This window comes from Balearica regulorum, chromosome 1 (assembly GCF_011004875.1).
Source record: "Balearica regulorum gibbericeps isolate bBalReg1 chromosome 1, bBalReg1.pri, whole genome shotgun sequence".
Lineage (NCBI taxonomy): Eukaryota > Metazoa > Chordata > Aves > Gruiformes > Gruidae > Balearica > Balearica regulorum.
Window position 1 is genome coordinate 196,566,210 of NC_046184.1, and position 24,473 is coordinate 196,590,682.

General features: G+C 43.0%; 1 protein-coding gene and 1 long non-coding RNA gene across 2 annotated transcripts; both read left to right on the forward strand.

The window, feature by feature from the left end:
- On the forward strand, nt 1-23,924 carry LOC142600174 (uncharacterized). The gene is made up of 3 exons (XR_012833623.1): nt 1-147; nt 19,787-19,924; nt 23,543-23,924. It is a non-coding gene; the product is annotated as an uncharacterized LOC142600174 (long non-coding RNA).
- GPR12 (G protein-coupled receptor 12) lies at nt 748-2,097 on the forward strand. The gene has a single exon (XM_010301130.2). The coding sequence runs from the start codon at nt 765-767 to the stop codon at nt 1,767-1,769; it is 1,005 nt and encodes a 334-aa protein (XP_010299432.1). The 5' UTR covers nt 748-764; the 3' UTR covers nt 1,770-2,097.
- Nucleotides 23,925-24,473: the final 549 nt, after the last annotated feature.

Consider the following 24,473-nt stretch of genomic DNA (forward strand, 5'->3'; position numbering starts at 1 on the left):
TGCGCCCTCGGCCCCTGCGCCGTGAGGGCGGCTGGTCCCTCTGCCGCCTTGAAGGGATCACGGCGACCCTCTGTTCTTTTCTCCTCCTCCTCCTCCTCTTCTTCCTCCTCTTCCTTTCTTCCTCCGACCCGCCGGGGGAAAGCCCAGGTGACCGCCGCCGGGGTTGCGTGGGGTGTGTGGTGGTGGTGGTGGTGTATGTGTGGCGTCCGCGTCGAGTTTGTAAGTTCTCAGAGGATATCGCCCCCCCCCCGCCCCCTACCCACACACACAGAGCCCGGGCGGGGTTTCCTCACAGGGGGGTCGGTGAAGGATTCCCACCCCCCCCCGGTCGCTCCCTCCGTGAGCGAAAATAATCCCGCTTTGAAATCGTGGCTGCTGAGTAAGGGGGTTTACACCGCCCCACAGCTGGCCCGTACCCCAAATTGCAGCGCTTAAGGCGGGGGTGGGTGGGTGTTTAGTTGTTTTATGGGCTCCCTCCCGTGCCTTGCCTTCTCCCCTATGCAGGTGAAGGGAATTACCGATGGGATCACTCTACCTCCGTGTGTCGGTCCCTTGGCAGATAATCTCGGGCAGTTTTAAATATTCCCCCACACACACCTTTTTTAATTATTATTTTTATTGTCACGTTTATGTAACAAGTGCCTGCCTGCACATTAGATTGGTGTTGCTGTCTAGGGCGTTGCATGCTCTGGGGGTGCTGTATCCAGTGCTGTGTCTGAACATTAAAAAAAAATGTCTTTCTGTTGAAGAAGACAGGGGTTAAAATGAATGAAGATCTGAAGGTTAATTTGAGCTGGCTGCCTCAGGATCATGTAGAAGCCAGCTCTACCGAGAATGCCTCAGCTGCAGGCTCCTCCCTGGTTCCTGTCGTAGATCCAGAGCCAGAGCTTTTGGTAAACCCCTGGGACATTGTATTGTGTACTTCAGGGACCCTTATCTCCTGCGAAAATGCTATTGTGGTTCTTATCATTTTCCATAATCCCAGTCTTCGCGCCCCCATGTTCCTCCTGATAGGCAGCCTGGCGCTGGCAGATCTCTTAGCGGGCATTGGATTGATCATCAATTTCGTTTTTGCATACCTTCTGCAATCAGAAGCTACGAAACTGGTTACGATTGGACTGATTGTTGCCTCTTTCTCAGCGTCTGTTGGCAGCTTGCTGGCCATTACTGTTGATCGTTACCTCTCCCTGTATTACGCTTTGACTTATAATTCAGAGAGGACTGTCACTTTTACCTATGTCATGCTTATATTGCTCTGGGGAGCATCTATCTGTATTGGACTGCTGCCTGTAATGGGCTGGAACTGCCTCAGAGATGAATCCACCTGCAGTGTTATCAGACCGCTCACTAAAAATAATGCAGCAGTCCTTTCAGTCTCTTTCTTGCTTATGTTTGCCCTCATGCTGCAGCTCTACATTCAAATCTGTAAAATTGTGATGCGCCATGCCCATCAGATTGCCTTGCAACACCATTTCCTGGCCACTTCCCACTATGTGACCACCCGAAAAGGAGTGTCTACTTTGGCCATTATTTTGGGGACTTTTGCTGCTTGCTGGATGCCTTTTACACTCTATTCTTTAATAGCAGATTACACCTACCCTTCTATATACACCTATGCCACCCTTCTGCCAGCTACCTACAATTCCATCATCAATCCTGTGATATATGCTTTTAGAAACCAGGAGATACAGAAAGCACTTTGGCTCATCTGTTGTGGCTGTATTCCTTCTAACCTGTCTCAGAGGGCAAGATCACCCAGTGATGTCTGACTGGCAGCTAGGAGGACGCTCCTTAACATGTTACTTTCCAGACATTCTTGCAACACTGTCTTTGGTTTAGATGCATTCATTAAACGGTGTGTGATGGGTTCATATAAAAACCACAGGATGCACTGACCTTTTTGTAAACGGAAAACCCCAGTGACCAAAATGAATCGAGTGGTTTAAGGGAGCTTTCCAGAATCAAAATAATCAGTGTTCTTATAGATTTGTAATGTTGCTCAGGGTCTTTTCTGTTATATTACCCAGACTTTGCCATGTTTGCCACGATTTTACGTTAAGTAAGTTTGCTAATTAAAATTAGATTGAAACAGCATACCTCCTTTGAAATTGTTTATGTGATTGAGGTTAGTCATACTGTACATTACAGTCTGTTGTCAGGATTTTTTCCCTCTTTATTTTTAAAACAAAAAAGAAAAGAAAACCCATGTCCTGTTACCCCATCAGAATACTCTTCAAAATAATGGCCAATTGTACTGATTTATATGGTATTTATTGTAATAATCTCTGCAACAAATTTGCTCTAAATGAGGAAGTACTTGTATAGCTTTTTATTTTACATCTCAGCATGAATTAGCTTGGTAATTGTTTTAAAGGGTTACCTGTTCGGTCCTGAGTTCTGGCTGGATGTTAAAGCAGAAGATGTGCTTTGCCTTCCTTTTCAAAAGTCAGCCATATGTTTTCACTTAGATATGGGACATCAGAACTCATTATACTATTAATTTTAAAAGGAATTCAGGGGGGAATCTTTGAAATTGATGAAACAATATGGCCTCTTTTGGCTATGCGTTTGTAATAGATGCAACACTAAGTTTCTCAGACAAGTTTATCTTTTCAGAAGTGTATAAGAAAATATCTAATAAAATAACCTACAAATTGCTTGCAACACGTATTTAGCATCTACATGAAATGGTTCCCCGTAAGTTTGTTATCAAGTACTGCTTGTTTTCATTGTTCTGCTATATAATTTAAAATACTGGAGCTTATAAATTCTCAGAGTATATCTGGTTCGTAATTGTATGCAACCAGAACTGCAACATGAAACAATATTTTCTCCTTTTCTGGCAGTTTTATCCATTACAGATTGTGATTCTTCGCACTGTACGCATGTCAGTTCATTGTAGGATGATAGTTCTGGTCTTAAAAGCAGAGCTTCCTCTCATGAATGGTTAAATTTCAAACCGCTTCTAACCTTTCACTGAAGCCACATTAGAATGCACTAGAAATAAAACATTGTTTTCTAATTTGAAGACTTGATTGTCAGAGAGAAAATCTTCCTGGCGGATGTCTTCATGAAACGTAAGGTGTACCCTAATGTCAGCGCATGGGAATTTACAGTGCCACTTCCATTAGTGTTGATGGGAGCTCAATGTGTTAATGCCCTGGCATCAGTAGGAGGTTATATTCCCTTGAATGTCAAAGTCAGCATACTGTGTTGTTGCTTCAGTATCTTCCATTACAGTTTTTAAAAAAAACAACAAACTTAAGTGTAAAAATAGCAATATTTACAGTTCAATGAAAAAATATACCTGTATAGTATAGATAGTAGAGACAACTGTGTTGCTGGTCTGGATTTTTCCAAATGGAGTCTGTCCTTTTCACATGGACGTTTGGATGACTGTAGCTTTTTGTGGCAAAGTTTCTGTGACGTTAAGAATCATACGCTATACACACAGCTGAATCTCAAATGTGAATGAGTTGTCTGTAAACAAGGCTCTGTAGAGATTTTTATGAGCAATAATGAATTTTAGTTGCAATGCTGGGTTCAAATTCCATTATTTACTTGGTTCAATCTTCATGATATTTGGCTCTTACTTTGTAATCTGATTAGTTTAATAATTGCATGGCATGGTCCAGTAGAGCTGTGAACTTGCAGCTCCCTTGGCTTCACTGCGATTTACAGCTGCTCAGTACAGTTAGACTATGGCCTCTGCTCAGTGTAGGATATTGGTGTTCTTTATCTACTTCTGAATGCTAATGAAACTCTAGTCATTGCATTTTGTTATGAATTTTTGTATAAGAAATAATCACTTCATAAATATCCGTGCTATGTATGCGTGCAGTTTTGCAAGTATGCAGAGTATTGGGAATAAATGGCAGTAAAAGTCATGAGCTGAATAATGTAGAAAGGCTGAATAATGCAGAATGGCACTTTTAGAAGCAAAAAATGTTAGTCATGCAAAGTTTACCCTGGCCTTTTTTCCCCCATTTGTTCTTTATCACATTGCTAAAAAGTGTGATGAAGATGAGCATCTACAACTGTGACCAAAATTCAGTCCCAAGGGTGACTATTGTTTTGCTTATGCAGATCTGTTCTCATTCTCTTGGATAACCTCACAGGCACTAGTGTTTTTATCTTCATAACACCTAGGTGGTAGGGAAGCCAGAAGAAGACAGCACAGAGGGAGATAATATTGTCCCCTCTTCTCATGCTGGTTCACCTAGTGTCCTTGTCATCTTCCTTGCTCCACAAGCTGCTCAAATCTGCAGAGGCTCTCCATAGTGGCAGGGAAGCGGACCTTTTCCGTTGTGCCAGAGCAGAGAGATTTGTAATTGGAAGCTCGTCTCCTGAGGAGCAGCGTGAGTCAAACGGAGGAAAAGAAGATTAATTGTGGAAGTCCCACAAAGCTAGCTCGTAGGGATGTGACTTGCGCTCGTTTGAGGAGTAGTGCATGGTTACCTTTCACCACAAACAGATGAGAAACATGATTATGCCACCCAAGCTACTGCTGTGACCTCCAGTGAGGATGTTGTCTCTTTCAGAAATACGTTCTTAAATGGAAACAGTGCAGCATAAGCCAGAAAAATCCTTCTGGAAGTCAACAGCATAGGTTTGTCCACAGCTATCAGACCAACTTTATCATGGTTTACAGTACTGGATAGATGCCCTGTAACACACCTGTGAACGATCTCTTGGGAGTCGGGGCAGAGCTGCCAGTACAAAGCTGCCTACCTCACTTGCACACAAAAAAAACGCTTGGCAGACAAGCCACTTTTCACACCCTGCAGAATTAAGCAATTCTCTGCTGTCACCTCAGAGTTACAGTGTAGGCCCCAGCCCTCTGTGGTGAGGTGCCAGTATCCATCCAAGATCCCTCTGAAACTGGCAAAAATCCAGCCAGCTTGAAGGATTCTGTCATTTTGTTGTCCCATCAAACAACACCCATGCATAAGAGCAGGGGTGTTAGATCCACCATTCCATGTACAGTGAAGTATCTTTCATATCTGCATCGTAACGACAAAAGACTTTTTTCTTAATGCGTAATTTAGTTTAAATAACTAACACGTTTGACCTGAAGTTAGTAACAGGTTGTATCTTGATGGGCAACATCCACTGTAGTCAGTTTTTTTTCAGATATTCATCTTCAAAGCTTGGGTGAGGATTTTTCAAATTTTTTTTGTTATTATTTTTACTATTTCTCCTAACAGATTTCAGCAATAAGGGGAAATACGTTTTTAGCACAAGAGCAATAAAATTCTCCATGTTGCGGGTACTATAAACTGCTGAGTAAACTCAGAGCAATAGAGAGGAAGCAATATATTCTTTAGACACAAAATAGTAACTTGCATAAGGACTTTAAGCAGAAGTCTTCCTTTGTTGAGCAGTTGCTGTCAGACTGATGTGGAACATTATTTCTGGTTGGTTTGTGTTACAATTACTGAGTTCCTGAATAGAAGTACTCAGCAATAACCTTTTACCATAGTTCCTGGATCCTGAATTTGTGCTATTTGCAAGAGAGAATTATGTACTGCAGTGGGGATTTTTATTCTTTTCATTGTTTGGCATTCAGTTGTACAGCATTCTGTGGATAAATTCATTGTGTTCAGGATTTTGGATTGCAACTTAATACTCACCAAACAAAAACTGAGAATACACAGACTTGTGATGCCCATCCAGATGGGTGCTAGCCCATTCGGAAGACAGCTTGGCTTTTAAAAGAACAAGATTATGGTGTCACTGAAGAAAACCCCTACCAATGCCCAGAGTATTGCTGAAGCAAGCTGAAAGGTCTGCTATCGCTGCTGTATCTTCCTACCATGGACACTCAATGTTATAAGCAGCTGTGTCCATCCATTATGTTCAGAGGCCAACCTTGAGGCGTCTTGGAGTCACTAAAACCCCTCCATGGATAGCAGTGAACTTTGGCTTAGGCCAGCAGCCAGTTCTAGAACAAGAGGTTGCTCCTTACATTAAATGTAGTAAATAATTGGTCCTTCTTGCATATTTATCGAAAGGACTAAATAGCTATTTGCAGTCAGAATTGTTGTTTGTAACTAGACAACATCTTTTAAAATAATACTACAGGAAGCCACTTTACAAAAACAGTTTGATAACCTAAGTGGTAAACTTAGAAAAACAAGATTTTCACATTTAGCATATTGCACACTTGGCATGTTACATGTTAGTAAGAAGCCCTGTAACTTGACTAGTATTAGGCAGCAGGGCTGATCAAAGCATGTCAAATTTGGTGCTTAACAAAAAAAAAAAAAAAAAGGCCAGTGCAGATAATAGTGCATTACTATAATCGGGAAATCTAATTTTAAATAATGTTTCAATTTCTTGATTTTTTTTTCTGATTTTTGAATGCCATTATATAGAGCAATGGTTTACCCTCTTTTTCAGTGGCACATTTAGTTTGGCTTAGTGGTAGTCTAGAGATGTGCAATGGGGAAAAAACAAGATCTCTCGATCTCTGCTTATAGAGAGGGGACTAAAAGGAAGGGGCATGCTTTATATGTCATGAATAAGCAATAGTACAGGAAAGATAAATTAGGCATGCTTATCTCCCCTGCCTCTCAGTCAAAGAATGATGGGACTCCCAGTAAACTTGAAAGGTTTGAAAGCATATATGAAAATACTTTTTTGGTACAAAAGGAAATTACCCCATAAAACTGTGTGCTGCTGGCTTCTTCAGACCAAGAATTTGCAGTTCCTTTTAATGGATCAGAAATCTCGATGAACTGCAAGGATATCTGCTTTCACATTAGGTGGATGATGAAAGATGAGAGGATGAAAGTCTTTATGGCTTGGTGAATCAGCCAGGTACTCAGTGCTTGATCTTGGATAGGAAGGATGCTTGAATAAATGAATCCCCTTTGAGAAGGTTATTTTGAACCTTACCCAACGTATACAGAGCACCTGAGAAGGGGTCCTGGGGCTGCTGTTCTGGGGTGTAGTCCAGCAGTCCTGTGTCCTTGAGGCCATCAGTATTGCTGTTCCTGTTGAATGGTGACCAGAGAACAGAAAGGAGGAAATGTGATCAGTAGTGAGGTCATCCTCCCTTAAAAACGTGACCTCATATATTTTATTCAGATTATTACTTTTCTTGTTAGCAGTTGTACATGACTCAACTTGGAATCAGAAGAGGGTGTTTGTGGAAAAATCATTGAAAATATAAATGTAGAACCAACAGCAGATTATTTTACATTAAGTCATAATATATTTCTTCTAAGGAGCAGCTGAGCCTATAACTTTACACTAACAGTTTCTGTGAAAACAATATGCCTTTGCACTAAAAAATTAAAGACGTTTATGCTGCAGTTTATTCACAAAATTGTTGTAGATCTTGTAAGCCAGACAAGAAGAAGAAACAGTTGCATATTTCACTGTATTATACAAACTTCTAGAAGGAGGGGAAAAAAAAGCACAAAAAAAACTAAACAAACCTGAATGTAGGTTAGATGAAACCATATTGCAATTAACTGGTGCGTCACTGCTGTGATGCAAACTAATTCAGTGCCATTGAAAGGATAAGGGGAGATTTTCCAGTGGAGGTTTTTGCAAATGGGTTGAGAGAGTAAAATTAATTTTAAAACAAAGGTCAGTCAAACTTTTCAACCCAAACTCTTCAAATTGCCTTTTGAGGAAAGTGTCCTCACCTCCCCAGACCTTTTGTTTTGCACTCTACGTCTGCCAAGGCAATTTTTACAAACTCTTGCTGACATGCTAAATATTTAACTGGAAAAGATGGTCTTACGGGTTTCCCCCTCCTGGGTAGGGGGGAAGACTTTTATGTCCCAGAACAAGTGAACTGATTTATTTATCTGATACCTCTGAGTAAAACAGACCTTTCTGTAAAGCACAGAGTACTTACGGACATTCACTGCACAGTTAGGGACTTCATCAAATTACTGGTGTAGAGTAATTCAGCTGATGGCCATAGGATTATAGGAGGGTTTTTTGGTTTGAGGCAGGGGGTTTGCCCTAGTAGTAATATGTCTGGCACAGTCCTTACAGTAAATGCAAACATTGGTTTACAGTCGGACTCAATGGTCTTAAAGGTCTTTTCCAACCTAAATGATTCTGTGATTGCAAGAACCTGCCTCTCATAAGTACAGTGCTCTGTTCTTAGGGAAAAGCTTATTTACAAAGTTTTTAATAGTTTGTTATTACCCTTTCAAATATATCAGCAGCACTTTTTCATTGAACAACTTTGGTGAGCATTTGCCTTACGCTGCCTTACACTGGAAGTTTATCTGATTCACCTGTGGGAAGCAAGTGAACTGCTACCATTTTCTTTACACTGGTGATACTCTTTTTTCCTCAAACCATTTGATCCCAACCATATGATCTACCATGATGACTGAGCATAGGCCTAGTTCGGTTTCTGAAGGAAAAAGCAAGCCGATACTAACTGCACATGCTGAAGACTGCATCCTGCAAGGATTTACCTTAGAAAATGGAGGGGCTTTCCACTTTTAAGGAATAGATGCCAACAAAATAGATTTGTTTTTTTTTTTGAAGTATAAACTAATTCTTAAAAGGAAATAACTTATGTTCAGGTTTAACTTAACTTAAATACTACTTTTATTGCATGGTGAGTGGAGAAACAGTTTCTTAGAGCATTTTGGTATGCCATTAATTTAATTAAGTATTATGAGCTATCATACTTAAATAGCATAATTACATACTTAAATATATATGCATAATTATTATGATAATTTACTTTTTATATGTATGATAGGCTAGATATCTTGCTTTATAACTTCAGTGTTGTAATGGTAAAAGTGCAACCTCTTTGCTGAGACAGTTCATATGATTAAAGAAAAACATTGCCAAACTTGTATGAATGTTGCAAGCACTGAAAGATTCAGTGGTAAATGATACTTCAACAAACAAAGACAATCCAGAGATTTTTGGAAGGGAGGTGAATTCTCATGTCTTTAATTTGGACAAATCCCACTTACAGCTTTAGGATTACAGGAATGTGTTATCTGGGACAGAATACAAGAAGGATATTTACCACTAACAGGAGCCTATATAGCAGTTATATGTTCCTGTGCACACTGTTCCCTGTTGCGTCTGTCTTTCATAGGTGCTTTGGTAACAGGACTGCATAGATCATGAGTCTAAATAGCAGTCCACACAATCATGTGACACAGGTGAACATTTTGTACTGGCTGATGCTAATCTGGGGAGTATTACAGTATCTAAAAAATCTTACACATTTATTTTTAAAGGGTGCACAAAATCCATATATGCTTCAGGGGCTTTCTAGGAAAGGGGACTAGGACCTATAAGATTCAGGGCCAAGGTATGGAGCTCTTAAAGCATTGTTTACTTATGGTTCCCATAGAATTTTATTCTTACTTTAGTGTTTGCTAAGATGAAACTCATCAAAATAATCAGGAATTCAGCTTCCACTGCTTTCAGGGAAGAGATATGTTATAATATGTAAATGAAAGCAGTATGACCTGGCCCTTCTAAAATTGATATACCCACATCCTGAAAGGAATGTACTGTTGTGTTGCCATCCGTGGGTTTTTGTTTTGCTGCTCTTTGGTTGCCCTCTGACAGTGTACTCCCACAATATATGAGCAACATTCGGCTCACCTTGTGGTGCCTCTGCCCCAGAGGGCTCACAAGAAAATAGCACAGAAGTGCGGCTTTTTTACAGTGCGGATCTCACGGTCAGAGCACGCTGGGTTTGGAAGGGAGCTCTGCTCTCAGCAGAGAGCTTTCTGAAGACATGATAAGACATGATAGAAAATAGTAAGCCCCCTTCAGTCGCATTCCAACCAAATTTCAGCTCCTTTCTTTTGTACTTTCCTTTCAATGTAAGCAGGGACTTCCCTTAGTCTAGGAGGAGGAGAGTAACTCATTGCTGGGAGTTGCTCTGGGGGCAGTCTGCTTCTGAACTCAGGCTGGTCCCACAAGTTAAAACATATAGGAGGAAAATGCGGTTTTCCAGAATGTGGAAACAGTATGTGTGATTTGTGCCAAAAGTGTAGAATGGGTATTGCAGCTGAAGAGGCAGGTGAACTGCCTAGATTATGTATATAGCAAATTACTCAGGCAATCTGTAGGGTTACTTGCCTGTGCTCAACTATATTTTCCGTGGAAGCTGATAGCAGTCCCGTGTATGGAGGAGGACGAGAAGAATATGGACTCTTCTGTTGGGCCTCAGTCAGAGGCCACCAAAGGAAATGGGCATTCTTATTTTTGTAATTATTTCTAGAAAGAGCTACATTAGACATTTATCCGTTTTGTATGGCTACATTTTTTTTACTCTTTGGGGCTAAAATCTACAGTCATATCATCCTTTGTTCGGTCTCAGCTTTATTGCCACAGCCAAAACCTACAAAAGTTGATTGTAAATGTGTTTACAAATAAAAAGAAATTTCATAGGATAAAATGTTATAACCGTGCCTCTGAAATAAAGCTGTAAAACTCTGTATTTAACTTCAGGCCATGAATATTTGGAATACCCTGGGCTAGTAGAACCACTCGTAATTTTCTAGACTTACTAACTAGACCTCTACTTTTTTTTATTGTCAAATGCCATTAAAAATAACCTGTGGTTTACCATGCTCATCTCATGAAATTCTCGGTGAGAACTTTTCCTAGGAAACATAGGATTCATGTAAACTCCTGATACTATTGACTGCAGTGTGGTTCCATGCTGAATTCTAAAAGCTTTAGCAAAAGCAGCTGCATGGGGGTAGTACTCACGTTACACATCTCATTAGAAGCCAAATGGCTTTAAACCAGTAGTTTAAATTCTGCATATTGTGCTTTTTATATGAGAACCAATTACTGGTTTAGTACATAAAGGCCTGTGGTTATTTCTTATACTAATTTAGGTTTTTTTTCATTTAACTGTGGTTGAAGTTTGAACCATAGCTTGCCAGTATATGAAGTAATTTTAAAAAGAAGTGAAACATCTTTGCCTCAGTTTCCCTTAAAATTAAAGCTTTGGATTGCAACTACAGAGCTTCTTGTTGTATACAAGATAGTCATTTAATGCACTTTATTTAAAAAAAGGCACAAATTATTTTGTTTATAAAATGTTACAATTGCACTATGCTGTAAGAATCTGTTACTAAATATATACTGTACAGTTTTGTAGTCAACATTGTAAGTGTTTAGTCATAAATGATTGAAACAATTACATGTTTCAGTTAAATGTTAATTTTATATGTGGTATATGTAACCATAAATAAATCTTCCTTTTTAAAAAAAGAATGGTTGTCTGTTTCATTTAATTGAATTTCACATTCTATTTCAAATAACAAAACAATATTATTTCTAAAAATATAAAATTAAATATGTTCCAGTGCAAAGAGATGGCAGATGACACTAACTAAACTTGGGGGATTAAATTCAGATGTGCAAACTTCAGCTGAACTTCTGCAGATTCCCTACATCCCCTAACGCTGCGGAAGGTAATACCAGGCACTACAGTTTTGTACAGAAAGTCTGAAAGAAGAGCTAACGGAATTCTTGAATGTAGAGTTGTAAATGAAGGTGCCCTTCCAAGTCTACTTTTCTTATCCAAGTTAATTTACCTCTGCTGCATTTCTCTTCTGACACACTGCCATTTATTATCATTGTATATGCTCAGTTTTGTGGAACAAAATTCAATATGGATGTACAAGAGAGTCTGCATTGGGTCTTGCTAAATGGATGTAAATACTTAAATATTTGAGTTAGTGGTCATTAACTGGGAGAGGTAAGAGTTGAAAGAAACTATGTTAACCTAGATTTATTTTTTTTTTTAGAAGTTTGGTTCTGATCCTCCAATTAAGTAACTGTAAAATCAGATACATGATCAGAGTTCTGTTTTTCTGATTTGACTGTTACAGACAGGCCAAAAGAAAATGGTGGACTGTCTCATTTTCAGAATTAATTTTTTTTAATGTATATTTTAATTCTTCTGAATGGTTTTCTTGAATACACAACTTATTTTCTAGGCATGTAAATTGATGGAAAGAGCTACATCTCTAACAGTAAAACTGACTACTGTATACCATAGCCAGTGCAAATATGACATCTGAAAGAAAGTGGCTGGTGACTGACATCCTCGTAAGTAACAGGGAGTGAGGCTACTTCTGTATACCATGCAGGACTACTGTCCTGCAGCACAGGTGCATCCTGGAGGAGGTATTAGTGATGTTTACTTCTACCAGACACAGCTATCCTCGCCACCTCTCACATCAGACATTCAGGCACCAGCTATTTTATCTAGAGGAGAAGAAATTGGTGTCATAGTGCAGGGGTAGAGTCCCAGTTTTTCTCTCTGCACTTAAAACTACAGCCAAAGGGACTACAGCACAATGGTGATCAGGATGTATTTGATAAATGGTTTTTGCTTAGTTAAACATGAACTACAGTTACACAGTATAGACCCTTAAGAACTATCAGCCATCCAATCTACTAAACTGGAAAGTGAATAAAAGTTAATGGGAAAAAATAATAGAGAGGGAGGGGAAAATAATGTTTTACCTAACAGAGAAGCCAATATTGAAATCATGTGACCAGGGCTGTTTGAGGATGTCTTTGGGCTTAATTGCTGGAGCCTAAAGTAGGGCAATAAATTCAACCTGCTTCTGCAGTCAGGAGGACCAGGAACGAGCAGGGAACACCAGAGACGGATGGTTCAAGCGTCCTGGTGTTGCTGTGTTGGTGCCCTTTCCGCACCTGACAGCGTCGGCATCAGCCTAATGGCTTCCTAGCAGTCTCGGAAATACAACTAAAAGGGCAAAATGTCTGACCAAATCAATAAATAGAATAGTAAAAACCTGCCAAAACTTAATGACATTCAGCCAGAATTGTAAAGGAATTCCTATTAAAATGGTGGAAGTATTAGTGGTGTTACAGAACTGGTAGGTGTCCTGGCTGCGTTTGTGTTTAGTGTGGATAACACGCTGCTTACACAGCAATCCAGCAGCATGACAAGTTCAGGAAACAGCACTGTTACTAAAGCAGTGTTCTGCACTAACTGGGAACTGCAGGCGTTGGCAATGCTTAGACCACCCAGTAACAACTACTTTGTGCCCCCCTGCCAAATGTATAGTGCTTTATGCATTATGGTTGGAGATCAGATATATCAACTAAGCAGAGGGTAACAGCAGAATTTTTTATAATGGATAGGCAACAGAAAACTTTTGTGGCTAATAATAAATGGTCAGTGTATTTACAAGGGTAAAATAATTGAAAGCTGTCAGGACATCAAATAATTTCCATATTACAGTAAGCAAAAGAGAGTTTCTTTATATGAGGTCCACAAGTGGAAATTAAGAGTGGAGTCCAGTGTGATCCTTTGGTTTCAGGAGGCTTGGCTGCAGCGTTCCAGGTGCATGTGCCTGTTCCTGTGTTCTTCTCTTTAAGTGTCTGCAGGTCATGTCAGAGATGAGCTGCTGGGTAAGTTAGGTGGACGTTTGCGCAGTGCAGCGTATCTTACCTTCTTACTATGTTCTTATGAATAGTCTTACTTATAGCAGGATATCAAAGAGTGTCTACAACCTCACCACTGTCCTATAGCAATGAATCTTTGATGTCTATGCAAAGTGTGAGGCCTATACAGTTAATGGATATTAGATGTTCATCACTGAGAACTGTATAGGAAATATCAGTCAGGCATGTATGATGTTGGGGTTTAACCTGGCCGGCAGCTAAAACAACCACACAGCCGTTTGCTCACTCCACACACACACACACCCACCCCCCTCCGCAGTGGGATGGGGGAGAGAATTGAAAAGAAAAAGGTAAAACTCATGTTGAGATAAAGAGAGTTTAATACGATGGAAAAGGAAGAAAATTATAATGATGAAAGAGTACAAAACAAGTGATGCACAGCACAATTTCTCACCACCTGGAACCAATGCTCAGCTAGTTCCCGAGCCATGTGCCTTCCAGCCAGCTTCCCCCAGTTACATACCGAGCATGTCATACTGCGCATGACATCATATGGTATGGAATATCAGCTGTCCTGTCTGTGTCCCCTCCCAGCTTCTTGGGCACCCCCAGCATCCTCATTGGCAGGGGAGTGTGAGAAGCTGAGAAGTCCTTAACTGCTTGGCAACAACTAAAACATCGGTGTGTTATCAACATTATTCTCATCCTAAATCCAAAATGCAGCACTACACCAGCTGCTAGGAAGAAAATTAATTCTACCCCAGACATATGACAAAGACAATTCCACTTGCAGGTACTCAGGCTTTTAAAAAAACCTCCATATATACCTTTTATTTTCAAAATTATTTTGAAATTATATAGTATTATATGGATCTAGATACTTTTTTTTCTCTAGAATTGCTTTTAAAGCTAGCAGCTCAAACCTTTTTTTTTTTTTTTTTCAGGGTGTTTTTGGTTTTTTTAATTAAAATGTCATCCTCATAACAGAAAAGCTCCCTGGGCATGTTACTCTTTGCATTCCTCTGACCTGGATAGGAGCAGAGCAAACCCAGTGCTGTACAGCATGTTACAAACAACCGCTACATGAAAATCAGCTCTTACTTGAGCATCTTCTACTTGTGGATTTTACTGGGATTTTGTTCTTTCATATCTGCCAAAGTGTTTCTTCCCCTTATTTTGTGCTAATTGTAGAGATGGTGGCCTTTCAATGCAGGACATTCTTTATCTGATAACAAAAGGTATTTTAATGTACCAGGACACTGTCTTCCCACCAGTGGCCTAGCAGAGCAGGTTTCATCTTCATTTTTTATCATGATGTAGGGGGTTTAAATGATGCTTGACAGAGAGCCCATATAAATACATTTTTAAGATGCATCAAGTTTGCCATCATCATCATTTTGAGCTGTCAAGCTCAAAAGCATTCTCTTATGAATTCCAGAACAAGGATCCTCACGCTCCAAATCATTCAGCTTACAAGGGGAATGCCGAGGATGTGGCAAGCTAAGGTGGGAGAGCACCTTTACAACTCCAGGTTCAGGCATTAGGCGACTCTAATTGGGAGCAAGAGGATTCCAAAATCTCAAACTAACCTAAGGATTCCCCTCGCTCCCCTGGATATTCTTACTCTTTCGCCTTTGCAAGAGGGGGTGACAAAGAGGGGGCTGGTGTTCCCCCCTTCTTTCTTACCTGCCACCCATCGCTGCAGCCTCCCGTTCCCATTTAGCTTTTTCCAAGAGTGGTGCCACTGGCGCTGCAGCGCAAGGACATCCATGGAAATTCCCGTTAGCCAAACTGCATGTCCAGGGGCATCGGGCAGGAGAAGGAAGCATTTGCTATTTGCCAGTTTAACCCAACAGGAAAGTATTTCCTTCCTGACATCCAGCAGATCAGATAGACCCACTGCTTTTGAGAGAGAAGCAAGGACAATTTTTCACTTCATTCCCACCAACCTAGAGGAGAGAATATTGGAGGGGCTGGTCCCTGCACAGCCTGCAGACTCTTCCTTGGCTCTATTACTCTGCAGATGATAGGGTTGAGTTCACTGCCTGGCAAGGTAGTACATGCTACGCTGAGCCAGGGCCACGCAGCAGCAGCTCATCTCTCCCTTGATGCTTTGGATCCTTCTGCAGCCTAATTTCTTGTTGAAGTGGACTCCAGGATTTATTGTCAATGCTGGATTCCCAATCCCTTCAGACAGCTTTCTGTGAGAACTAATATAGCAGATCTGAGGTTTGTTGTTTTTTAATTAAAAAGGCTATTTTAAGGCCCCTGGAGTTCTCTGTGCTGAGTTCTTTGGTCCATTTCATTCATCACACTCTTCCTGGACAGTGTTTGTTTGCCTTCTTTCCAGCCACAGCTTGTGCCCAGCCTTTACAGAAACACAGGCAGCCTTGCCAATAGATGTGTCTGGTCTTAGATCTGCAAACCCCTGCGTCAGCCATCACAGGGTAGTTCATGCTGGCTCAATTTCAGCAGCTGCATGTCAGCTCTGGGACCGCTCTCACAAGCTGCCCGCTTCCCCAGGAGCAGCAGCAGCCCTCCTCAGATGGCGACAGTGACCTACCTCTGCACGCCGCAGGGAGTCTGCTAAAATTGGCTGTTTCAGCTAGCAGAAGGCGAGGCCAAGAGGGCACTCCCAAGGTGGTGGTTGCTGCTGCTGTGATCACCACATCCCTGGGGCCTGGGAAGAGTGGGGTATGAGGGGCAGACAGCAGCGGGCACTGGTCAGGGAGGCTGATTTTCCTTCCTTGGTGATACCAAGTTTTGAGCAGTGGAGGAATAGACATTTACCTGTCCAGGATATGTTTGCTGCTCAGACATCCATGGTGCATCTCCTAGAGGGAAGAGTCACCAGGCTAGATGATGATAAGCCAGGCTTGTCCAATGGACGTGCAGCTAGGCTGCGCTGGTAGGAGTTTCCAGCTTGTATTTCAGTGTTTTCTTCACATTTACACTTAATTTGTCTTACCAGGGAATGTTGTATTCTTCTTCAGAGATGAAATAAAGCATTCATCAGAGCCCGGTAGTTTCCCCTATTCTCTTTAGCATTTTTCAGCTTCTATTTGATTCTATTAGAGACTGTTTTAATGAGCATTCATTAAATGCACGCATCTCTCTCCAGAGATCTAAGCAGTGGAATCTCCATCATTTCCGCTGCTTCACAAAATGATGCAGCGCTTTGTTTTAGTCAAGTTAAAACCAGAACAAAACACTGCTGTGTCCCTTTCAATCATCTCACCTTCAGCAGCCATTTGCGAAAAGACTGTTGCTTTTTCCTCTGCTTAAAAGTTATTTTTACACCATCTAAATGACAGCTTAATAGTATGATAAAGGACTTCCCCAAGCACAGGTCTTTCCCATGTGTCAAAATATCAGCGGATTCCATATTTAACATCAGGCACAGCTGCGTTGCAGCGTAGGTGAAGTTTCCCCTGTGAATAACTTGCATGATACTATATCACTGTAGAGAGTGCTTCCTTTTGGAAAGCTGTTCTGAGACAAAAGTCAGCAGGGCTCTGACCCCCATGGTGGAAATCAGCAGCAAAAATCCTGAACAGCAGCTAAGTACCCATAAAGATGTCAGTATATATGCAAAGGTAGGGCCATATATAGAATAATTAGGCCATTTATGATACAGTAGCAGCATTATTTTCAAAGACGCAGAAGCTTTGGCAAACACATACAAAGTGCTCCACAGCAGATGGCAATGTGAGCAGAAAGAGGTCACATCAAGCATGCAGCAAATAACACAAATATCTGCTGCTCTTCCTTCTTGCTTCCCTAAGTGCTTGCTGTGAGACCATGGCAGGTAAGACTAGTGCTCTCTGTCACTCTGCATTTGCGGGATTAATGCCTACAGTAAGTGATTACAGGGAATTTAACATCTACTGAAAAGTTCTGAACAATTTCCACTCCTGCAAAAAGCTGGGTTTCATCACATTACCTGTGTGTCTCCCTGTCGGTAGCTTGTATCATCTGGAAGAGCGCACCACCACACAGCAGTTGTAATGCTTAACATACAATTACCACGTTGTCAAGCTTACAGTGTAAAACAGGCTGGCATCAGCCTTCTGGTGATGCAGAAGCAAACAGCGGCGTAAAAAAGAGCTGGTAATTTGAAAGGCGTCCAGCAACACAGTAGGGAAAGGTATGGACACTTCTCGGATTCTGTGAAGCTTTGGGCACCATGCGCCACCTCCTCTTGTGCACTATAGACACGTCTCCAGACTGAACCAGTGAAAATCCAAAGGGAAACGCAGCAACTGGGAGTTTCTGGTCAGTGGGTCAGGTTAAAGGCTATCATCAGAAACATAAGGTTTACCTGACTCATTAAAAGTTACAAAAAGCCTCATCTCCAGTAGGGTTTTACCAGATGCTTGCTGTGTTGGATTTGCATGGCAAGGTTTTGGTAGCGGGGGGGGGGGGGGGGGGGGGGGGGGGGGCGGCTACAGGGGTGGCTTCTGTGAGAAGCTGCTAGAAGCTTCCCTGTGTCTGATAGAGCCAATGCCAGCCGGCTCCAAGATGGACCCGCCGCTGGCCAAGGCCAAGCCAATCAGTGCCTCTGTGATAACATATTTAAGAAGGGGAAAAAGAGTTAGAGCTTTTGCAGCCGGGGAGAGGCAAGTGAGAAGATGCTAAGAACACTCTGCAGACACCAAGGTCAGTGCAGAAGGAGGGGGAGGAGGTGCTCCAGGTGCTGGAGCAGAGATTCCCCTGCAGCCCCTGGAGAAGACCATGGTGAAGCAGGCTGTCCCCCTGCAGCCCATGGAGGGAGGATGAGGGGGTGTAGAGATTCCACCTGCAGCCCGTGGAGGACCCCACGCCGGAGCAGGTGGAGGCACCTGAAGGAGGCTGTGGCCTGTGGGAAGCCCAGGCTGGAGCAAGCTCCTGGCAGGACCTGTGGCCCCGTGGAGAGAGGAGCCCACACTGGAGCAGATTTGCTGGCAGGACTTGTGACCCCGTGGGGGACCCACGCTGGAGCAGTTTGCTCCTGAAGGTCTGCACCCCGTGGGAGAGGCCCACACTGGAGAAGTTCATGAAGGACTGTAGCCCGTGAGAGAGACTCTCATTGGAGAAGTTCATGAAGGACTGTCTCCTGTGAGAGGGACTCCAGGCTGGAGCAGGGGAACGATGAGAGGAGTCCTCCCCCTGAGGAGGAAGAAGCGGCAGAAACACCGCGTGATGAACTGACCGTAACCCCCACTCCCCGTCCCCCTGTGCTGCTGAGGGGGGCAGAGGTTGAAGCCGGGAGTGAAGTTGAGCCCGGGAAGATGGGAGGGGTGGGGGGAGGTGTTTTAAGATTTGGTTTTATTTCTCATTCCTCTACTCTGTTTTGCTTAGTAATAAATTAGATGAATTCCCTCTCTAAGTTCAGTCTGTTTTGCTCGTGATGATAATTAGTGAGTGATCTCTCCCTGTCCTTATCTCGACCCATAAGCTTTTCATTGCACCTTTTCTCCCCTGTCTAGAGAAGGAGGGGAGTGATAGAGCAGCTCTGGTGGGCACCTGGCCCTCAGCCAGGGTCAACCCACCACACTTGCTAACACAGATAGATAAAGAATGGCTTCATTTCTTTCGCGGTAAAGACAGAGCCCAAGAGTTATTTTGCAACCAGCGTCCAATGGTTCAGCTGCAGCAGAGGTACTATTTCCTGCAGAAAGGTCACAGGCCAGTTGCAGCTTTCTGGAGTTTCAACTCCAGCTGAAACCCACCTAGCAGCTGCGTAAAGCACTGATTGCCCTCGGGGTGCAGCAGCTGACTATGAGAACTAGAACTAGAAAAAAAATCCTGCCCAGGAGAGATTATGGGTTTGTTGCTGATGGTAAAACCGTAGCAAATGTGTAAGCAGAAGAGCAGGGCTGTATTTTGTGTGCACAGCATCACGGCTAGGATATGGTGTATCAGAAATAACTGGGGCAACGAGCTGGTGTGTGTTCTATGTGAGAGCTCATCCTCTCTACAGTAAACATCGTCAAAGAATTCAGGAAGCAACGTGAAACCTCTTGATACCTCTGCTTTCCCTCTGGTTTGCCATCAGGAGAAACAGAGGTCTGGGTAGGTGGTGAGGTATGGAGATGGCATTTGAGATGACTGTGAGGCAAGAAGCTGGGAAGCCAGCAGGACAACTGAGAGGGACCCAACTTCGACCAGCCTGGAGGAAAGGGTTTTAGTCTTGCTGCCTGAGCTTTGAGCTGGAGGAGAGGCAGACAGGTGGTGAGAGGAGGGCACAGGCCTAGAGGTACCGGTAGCCCAAGTCAACATCTTACCAGCGTATAAAATCAAATTGATCAGATGAGATGAATAGAGAGGAATTGATGGGACACTTTGACATTTATATGAAACATATAGATATCTGTGCTTTATCGTACAGAGGCTTTATAATATCCAAATTGTCATCAAGATAACTGAGATCAGATTGCTCAACAAATCAACATCACCTTGTGCTGCATTTTGATGTCAAGGGATTTGTTTTGCAAACACAGACCCATGTGGGAAGGTAACAGTACAGGTAAGTCATAGGTGGTTCCACAACAGCCTGTGAGGTGACACTGGGGGAGCTTGGCTCATTCAGCCTGGAGAAGAGGTGGCTTCACGGGGATCTAACAGTGCCTGCAGGCAGGGTATCAAGATGATGGATCCAGGATCTTCACGGTGGTGCATGATGAGAGGATAAGAGACAGTAGGCATAAGTGAAACAAGTGAGGTTGAGACTGGGTATAAGGAGAAACTGTTGCCTCATCAGGACAGTCAGCAGTGGCATAGGTTGGCCAGAGAGGTTGTGCAGTCTCTCTTGGAGGTTTTCAAAATTCCACTGGATAAAGCCCTGAGCAACATGGTCTGAGCCTGCTTTGAAACAGAGGTTGGACTAGAGATCTCCCAAGGTCCCTTCCAGCCTGAATGAGACATACCTGTGGGTGTCCAACCATCTTACCCATCAGTCCATGAAAGGCAGACTGAAGTATAAAACAAGAAGGGGTTTTTGGTTTGTTTTGAGTTTGGTGGTTTTTTTGCAAAGTGTGATCTAAGCTGTCCCACAGTGCCCTATTAATCTTGAGTCAGAGACCCATACCATGGTCCAGAAGGCTTCAACCTTCACAGAGCAGTAGTTCATAACAAGGAGGCAGAGATCAAACTATATCCAAGTGTCAATCTCAAAAACACTGCTTACGGCATCACAAAATATCTCGGATTGGATGCAGTACTTGACACAGTTCTCCAGGTGCATTTTCAGACCTGCTGAGTAAAGGAGAACAATGGCTGCTGGCCGTGCTCTTGCTAATGCCACCCTCTGTGTTGTATCACTGCAATGGGGCACTGCTGCCTCACGTTCAGCTTGCTGCCCACCGGGACCTCTCCAGCTTGGACTGATGCATGGGCTTATTCCACCCCAGGTGTAAGAATTTGCTTTTATCTTTGATGAACTTTGTGAGGTTTCTGTCAGTCCATTCCTCCAGTTTGCCAGCTTCCCCCCGAAGCGCAGCCCTGTCCTCCAGCTTGCCCATTTCCTCCTCCCAATTTGGTATCATCTGTGAGCTTACACAGGTCCTGTCCTGTCATTCAGGTTACTGATGACAATGTTTGGCAGTATTGACCCCAGTGGTCAGCCTCTGAAGGATAGCTCTTGCCATTAGCTACTGGCTGGACTCCAAATCCATGACCATTTGAGCCTGACAGTCCTTCTACTTTTTCCACCCACCCTGCAAGTCCACCCATCCACTCACATCTCCTGGTCTGGCCCATGGGGAAATGGCATTGAAAGCCTTGATAAAGTCAAGGTAAACTTTCCTGTCACTAACTGGTGGCAACAGAAAACACTTGGGTTTGGGCCCGTGGGTCAAATCTGTGCATCAGTGTTCAAAGGAGAACCCACGTTGGGAACATTCCTTGGCCAAGTACCTCTGACCACTCCTTCGTAAGCTGAGTCCTTGAATGAGAGGTATCACACGTGGGAGCTGGGAGGTGACCTTGTCTTTTTGTTCTGTACAGCTGAGGTGACATGAGCCCCGAACATTGCAACCCAGCCCATTCCCATGCTTGCAAAACTAGGTTTTTACATGGTCTGCAAAGGAACATGCAATGTTTTTACAAGGAAAGAGTCTGAAAAAGAACATTGGGGGTTGGACTAGATGATCTCCAGAGGTCCCTTCCACCCCTACCATTCTGTGATTTATGGACAGTGGAAGGCTCAAGAATACAAGTATTTTTCCTTACCCAAGGAAACCTGAAAAATGACATGAATATATCATGTTATAAGTACCATTTAGAGAAAACAGGAGGTCTGTGGAGCACATGGATCAAGCACAAAATGATGTAACATGAGTGAATGGATGGAAGCTGAAGCAAGTTATATCCACTTCAACACCTGGGTATGTAAGCGTTGGAAGACAGTCCCCAGGAAATGCAGGGGACTGCATCTCCTGACATCTAGACTTGCCAACAGGGTGGCTTGAGCCAAGCACAAACTAATGGAGTCAGCAGAGGTATAAATGACTGTAAAATAGAAAGACTCTACAAAATATTGGTTGTCTGGCTTTAATACCACTTCTGGTATTAAGAGCTAGGAATCAGTGCACCTAGGGAAGTCCTGCACCTAGGGAGGAATAACCCCAGACACCAGTACAGGTTAGGGCTTGACCTGCTGGGAAGCAGCATTGCTGAGAAGGACCTGGGAGTCCGGGTGGACAACAAGCTCTCCATGAGCCAGCAACGTGCCCTCGTGGCCAAGAAGGCCAATGGTATCCTGAGGTGCATTAAGAAGAGCATGGCCAGCAGGTCGAGGGAGGTTATCCTCCCCCTCTACTCTGTCCTGGTGAGGCCACATCTGGAGTTCTGTGTCCAGTTCTGGACTCCTCAGTTCAAGAAAGACAGGGAACTACTGGAGAGAGTCCAGCGGAGGGCTACGAGGATGATGAGGGGACTGGAGCATCTCTCGTGTGAGGAAAGGCTGAGAGAGCTGGGGCTGTTTAGCCTGGAGAAGAGAAGACTGAGACGGGATCTTACTGATGCTTATAAATATCTAAAGGGTGGGTGTCAAGAGGATGGGGCCAGACTCTTTTCAGTAGTGCCCAGTGACAGGACAAGGGGCAACAGGCACAAACTGGAACACAGGGAGTTCCATCTCAACATGAGGAAAAACTACTTCACTCTGAGGGTGACCGAGCACTGGGACAGGCTGCCCAGAGAGGTTGTGGAGTCTCCTTCTCTGCAGATATTCAAACCTCACCTGGACGTGATCCTGTGCAACCTGCTCGGGGTGATCCTGCTCTAGCAAGGAGGTTGGACTAGATGATCTCCAGAGGTCCCTTCCAACCCCTACCACTCTGTGATTCTGTGAATGACCCATGGTAACAGCAGAGACAAGGCCACAACCTCCACAGGTTACGTACCGGATCCTCCCCCTCTCCCTCTTGGTATCAGCTGCCTTAAACAGTAACAAACTATTTTAGTGCCTACATTTGTGTCCCTAGCCATTTTTTTCACTTTTTACATGAAGCTCTTTGTAATTTTAAGTATTTCACCTATTGTTCATGACATTGGGTGCACACAAAAGGTAACACAAACATTTTGAAATTTTAAACATTACAGAACGATCTGCCTTGGGGCATGAGCTTTGGAAATAAAATTAATTAAAATTAGACTAAGGTCTGCCTTAGTCCATGATGTGTTTATGTCATATCAGAGGCAGAAATAGCATTTAAAAGAAAAAGTTCACACTTGTGTGTCAGTCTCTTCAACAGATAGACCAGAAAAGCAGAAAGACTGGAGTTATGGCATGAAGCACCATTAGCGTTTGGATTCTGAGTGGGAAAAATCTCCCAATATCATTAAAAGCATGTCCTTTGTGAAACCAAATGGCTCGCAGTCACTCAGCTCCAGCCCAAGTTGGAGGCATAGCTCAAGTCCCCAGGGCCAGATCATCTAAGGCAGGACTTTGTGTCTGCAGGGTACCTGGTCCTCACCTTAGCATCATGGATAATCTGTGCTTAATACAAATGGAAAAATATAGACCTATCACAAATATCAGTTCACATGATTTATTTCTCTACTTGAAATAGTTTGGGGGTATCAGCCTAGTTGGTCGTGACTGACCCATAATTGCTCTGACATTTGGCTCTTTTATTCACAGTACCAGACTGGAAAAGAACCGAGCGCACATCAGTAACATAAAGACGTCCTGTCCCCCTTAGGACTGAGGCACATGGAGAAGCTTGCACAATTTCTGGATGGAGTGAGCCTTCTAGTCTCCAGGACTATCAACGTGACATATTCAAAAACACGGAAGTCACAGGGAAAAAAAGGAGGAAAAAATTTCTGCCACTGCCAACATTACCAATCAAGTAGTAATGTTTATGAAATGAAAATTTTCTATGGCAGCTGGTGTTTTGCTAAATTAATATACATTCCTTAATACCATTTTCCATATTGTCTCTGGCATTATCTCTCCAAATATAATATAATTTTGCTCCAAAAATAAAATAAAATAAAATAAAATATAATAAAATATACTACACATCCCCAGTTTATAGAAATTCCTATTCCCTGTTCTGGCTTGACAATGGATCGAACTGCCTGAGTGGAGTAACAGCTCATTTCTCACCGCCACGGACGGTTGTATAAACCATTTGCTAGGAGTCCTGTTCAAACTGCTTTTAGGCTTTTGTCCTGTCAAAATGTTTCTTTGAAAGCCTTGAATCTGCCACAAGAAATTGTTCCTGACTTATATTACATGCATTTTTCTAAAGTTTTCACAGTCAAAAATATCTGATGGAAGTCTCCATGTAAGCCCCCTGGAATGATTACAACAGGCCCACCACCATCCTGCCTGTCCAAAACCTCCTCACCTGGCAGCCTCCACCGTCGTCAGAATGGGAGAAAAACATTTTCCCAGTCCATTTGCAGTCGGTCACTGGAAACCCTGAGTACTAACTCTGAGGGACGTGTTAGCCCACCCCGAAACACAACAGAAGTTGCCCTACTCCAAACTCAGTCACTTGCCCTTGGAGGGGCGTGAGGCTGCCGGTGGGGCTCATCGCTCAGCCTGGGGGGAGGGAGGATGG

Bases quoted from the DNA above. Each gene is read 5' to 3' on its own strand.
- GPR12 (XM_010301130.2), top strand. From the start codon at position 765: ATGAATGAAGATCTGAAGGTTAATTTGAGCTGGCTGCCTCAGGATCAT.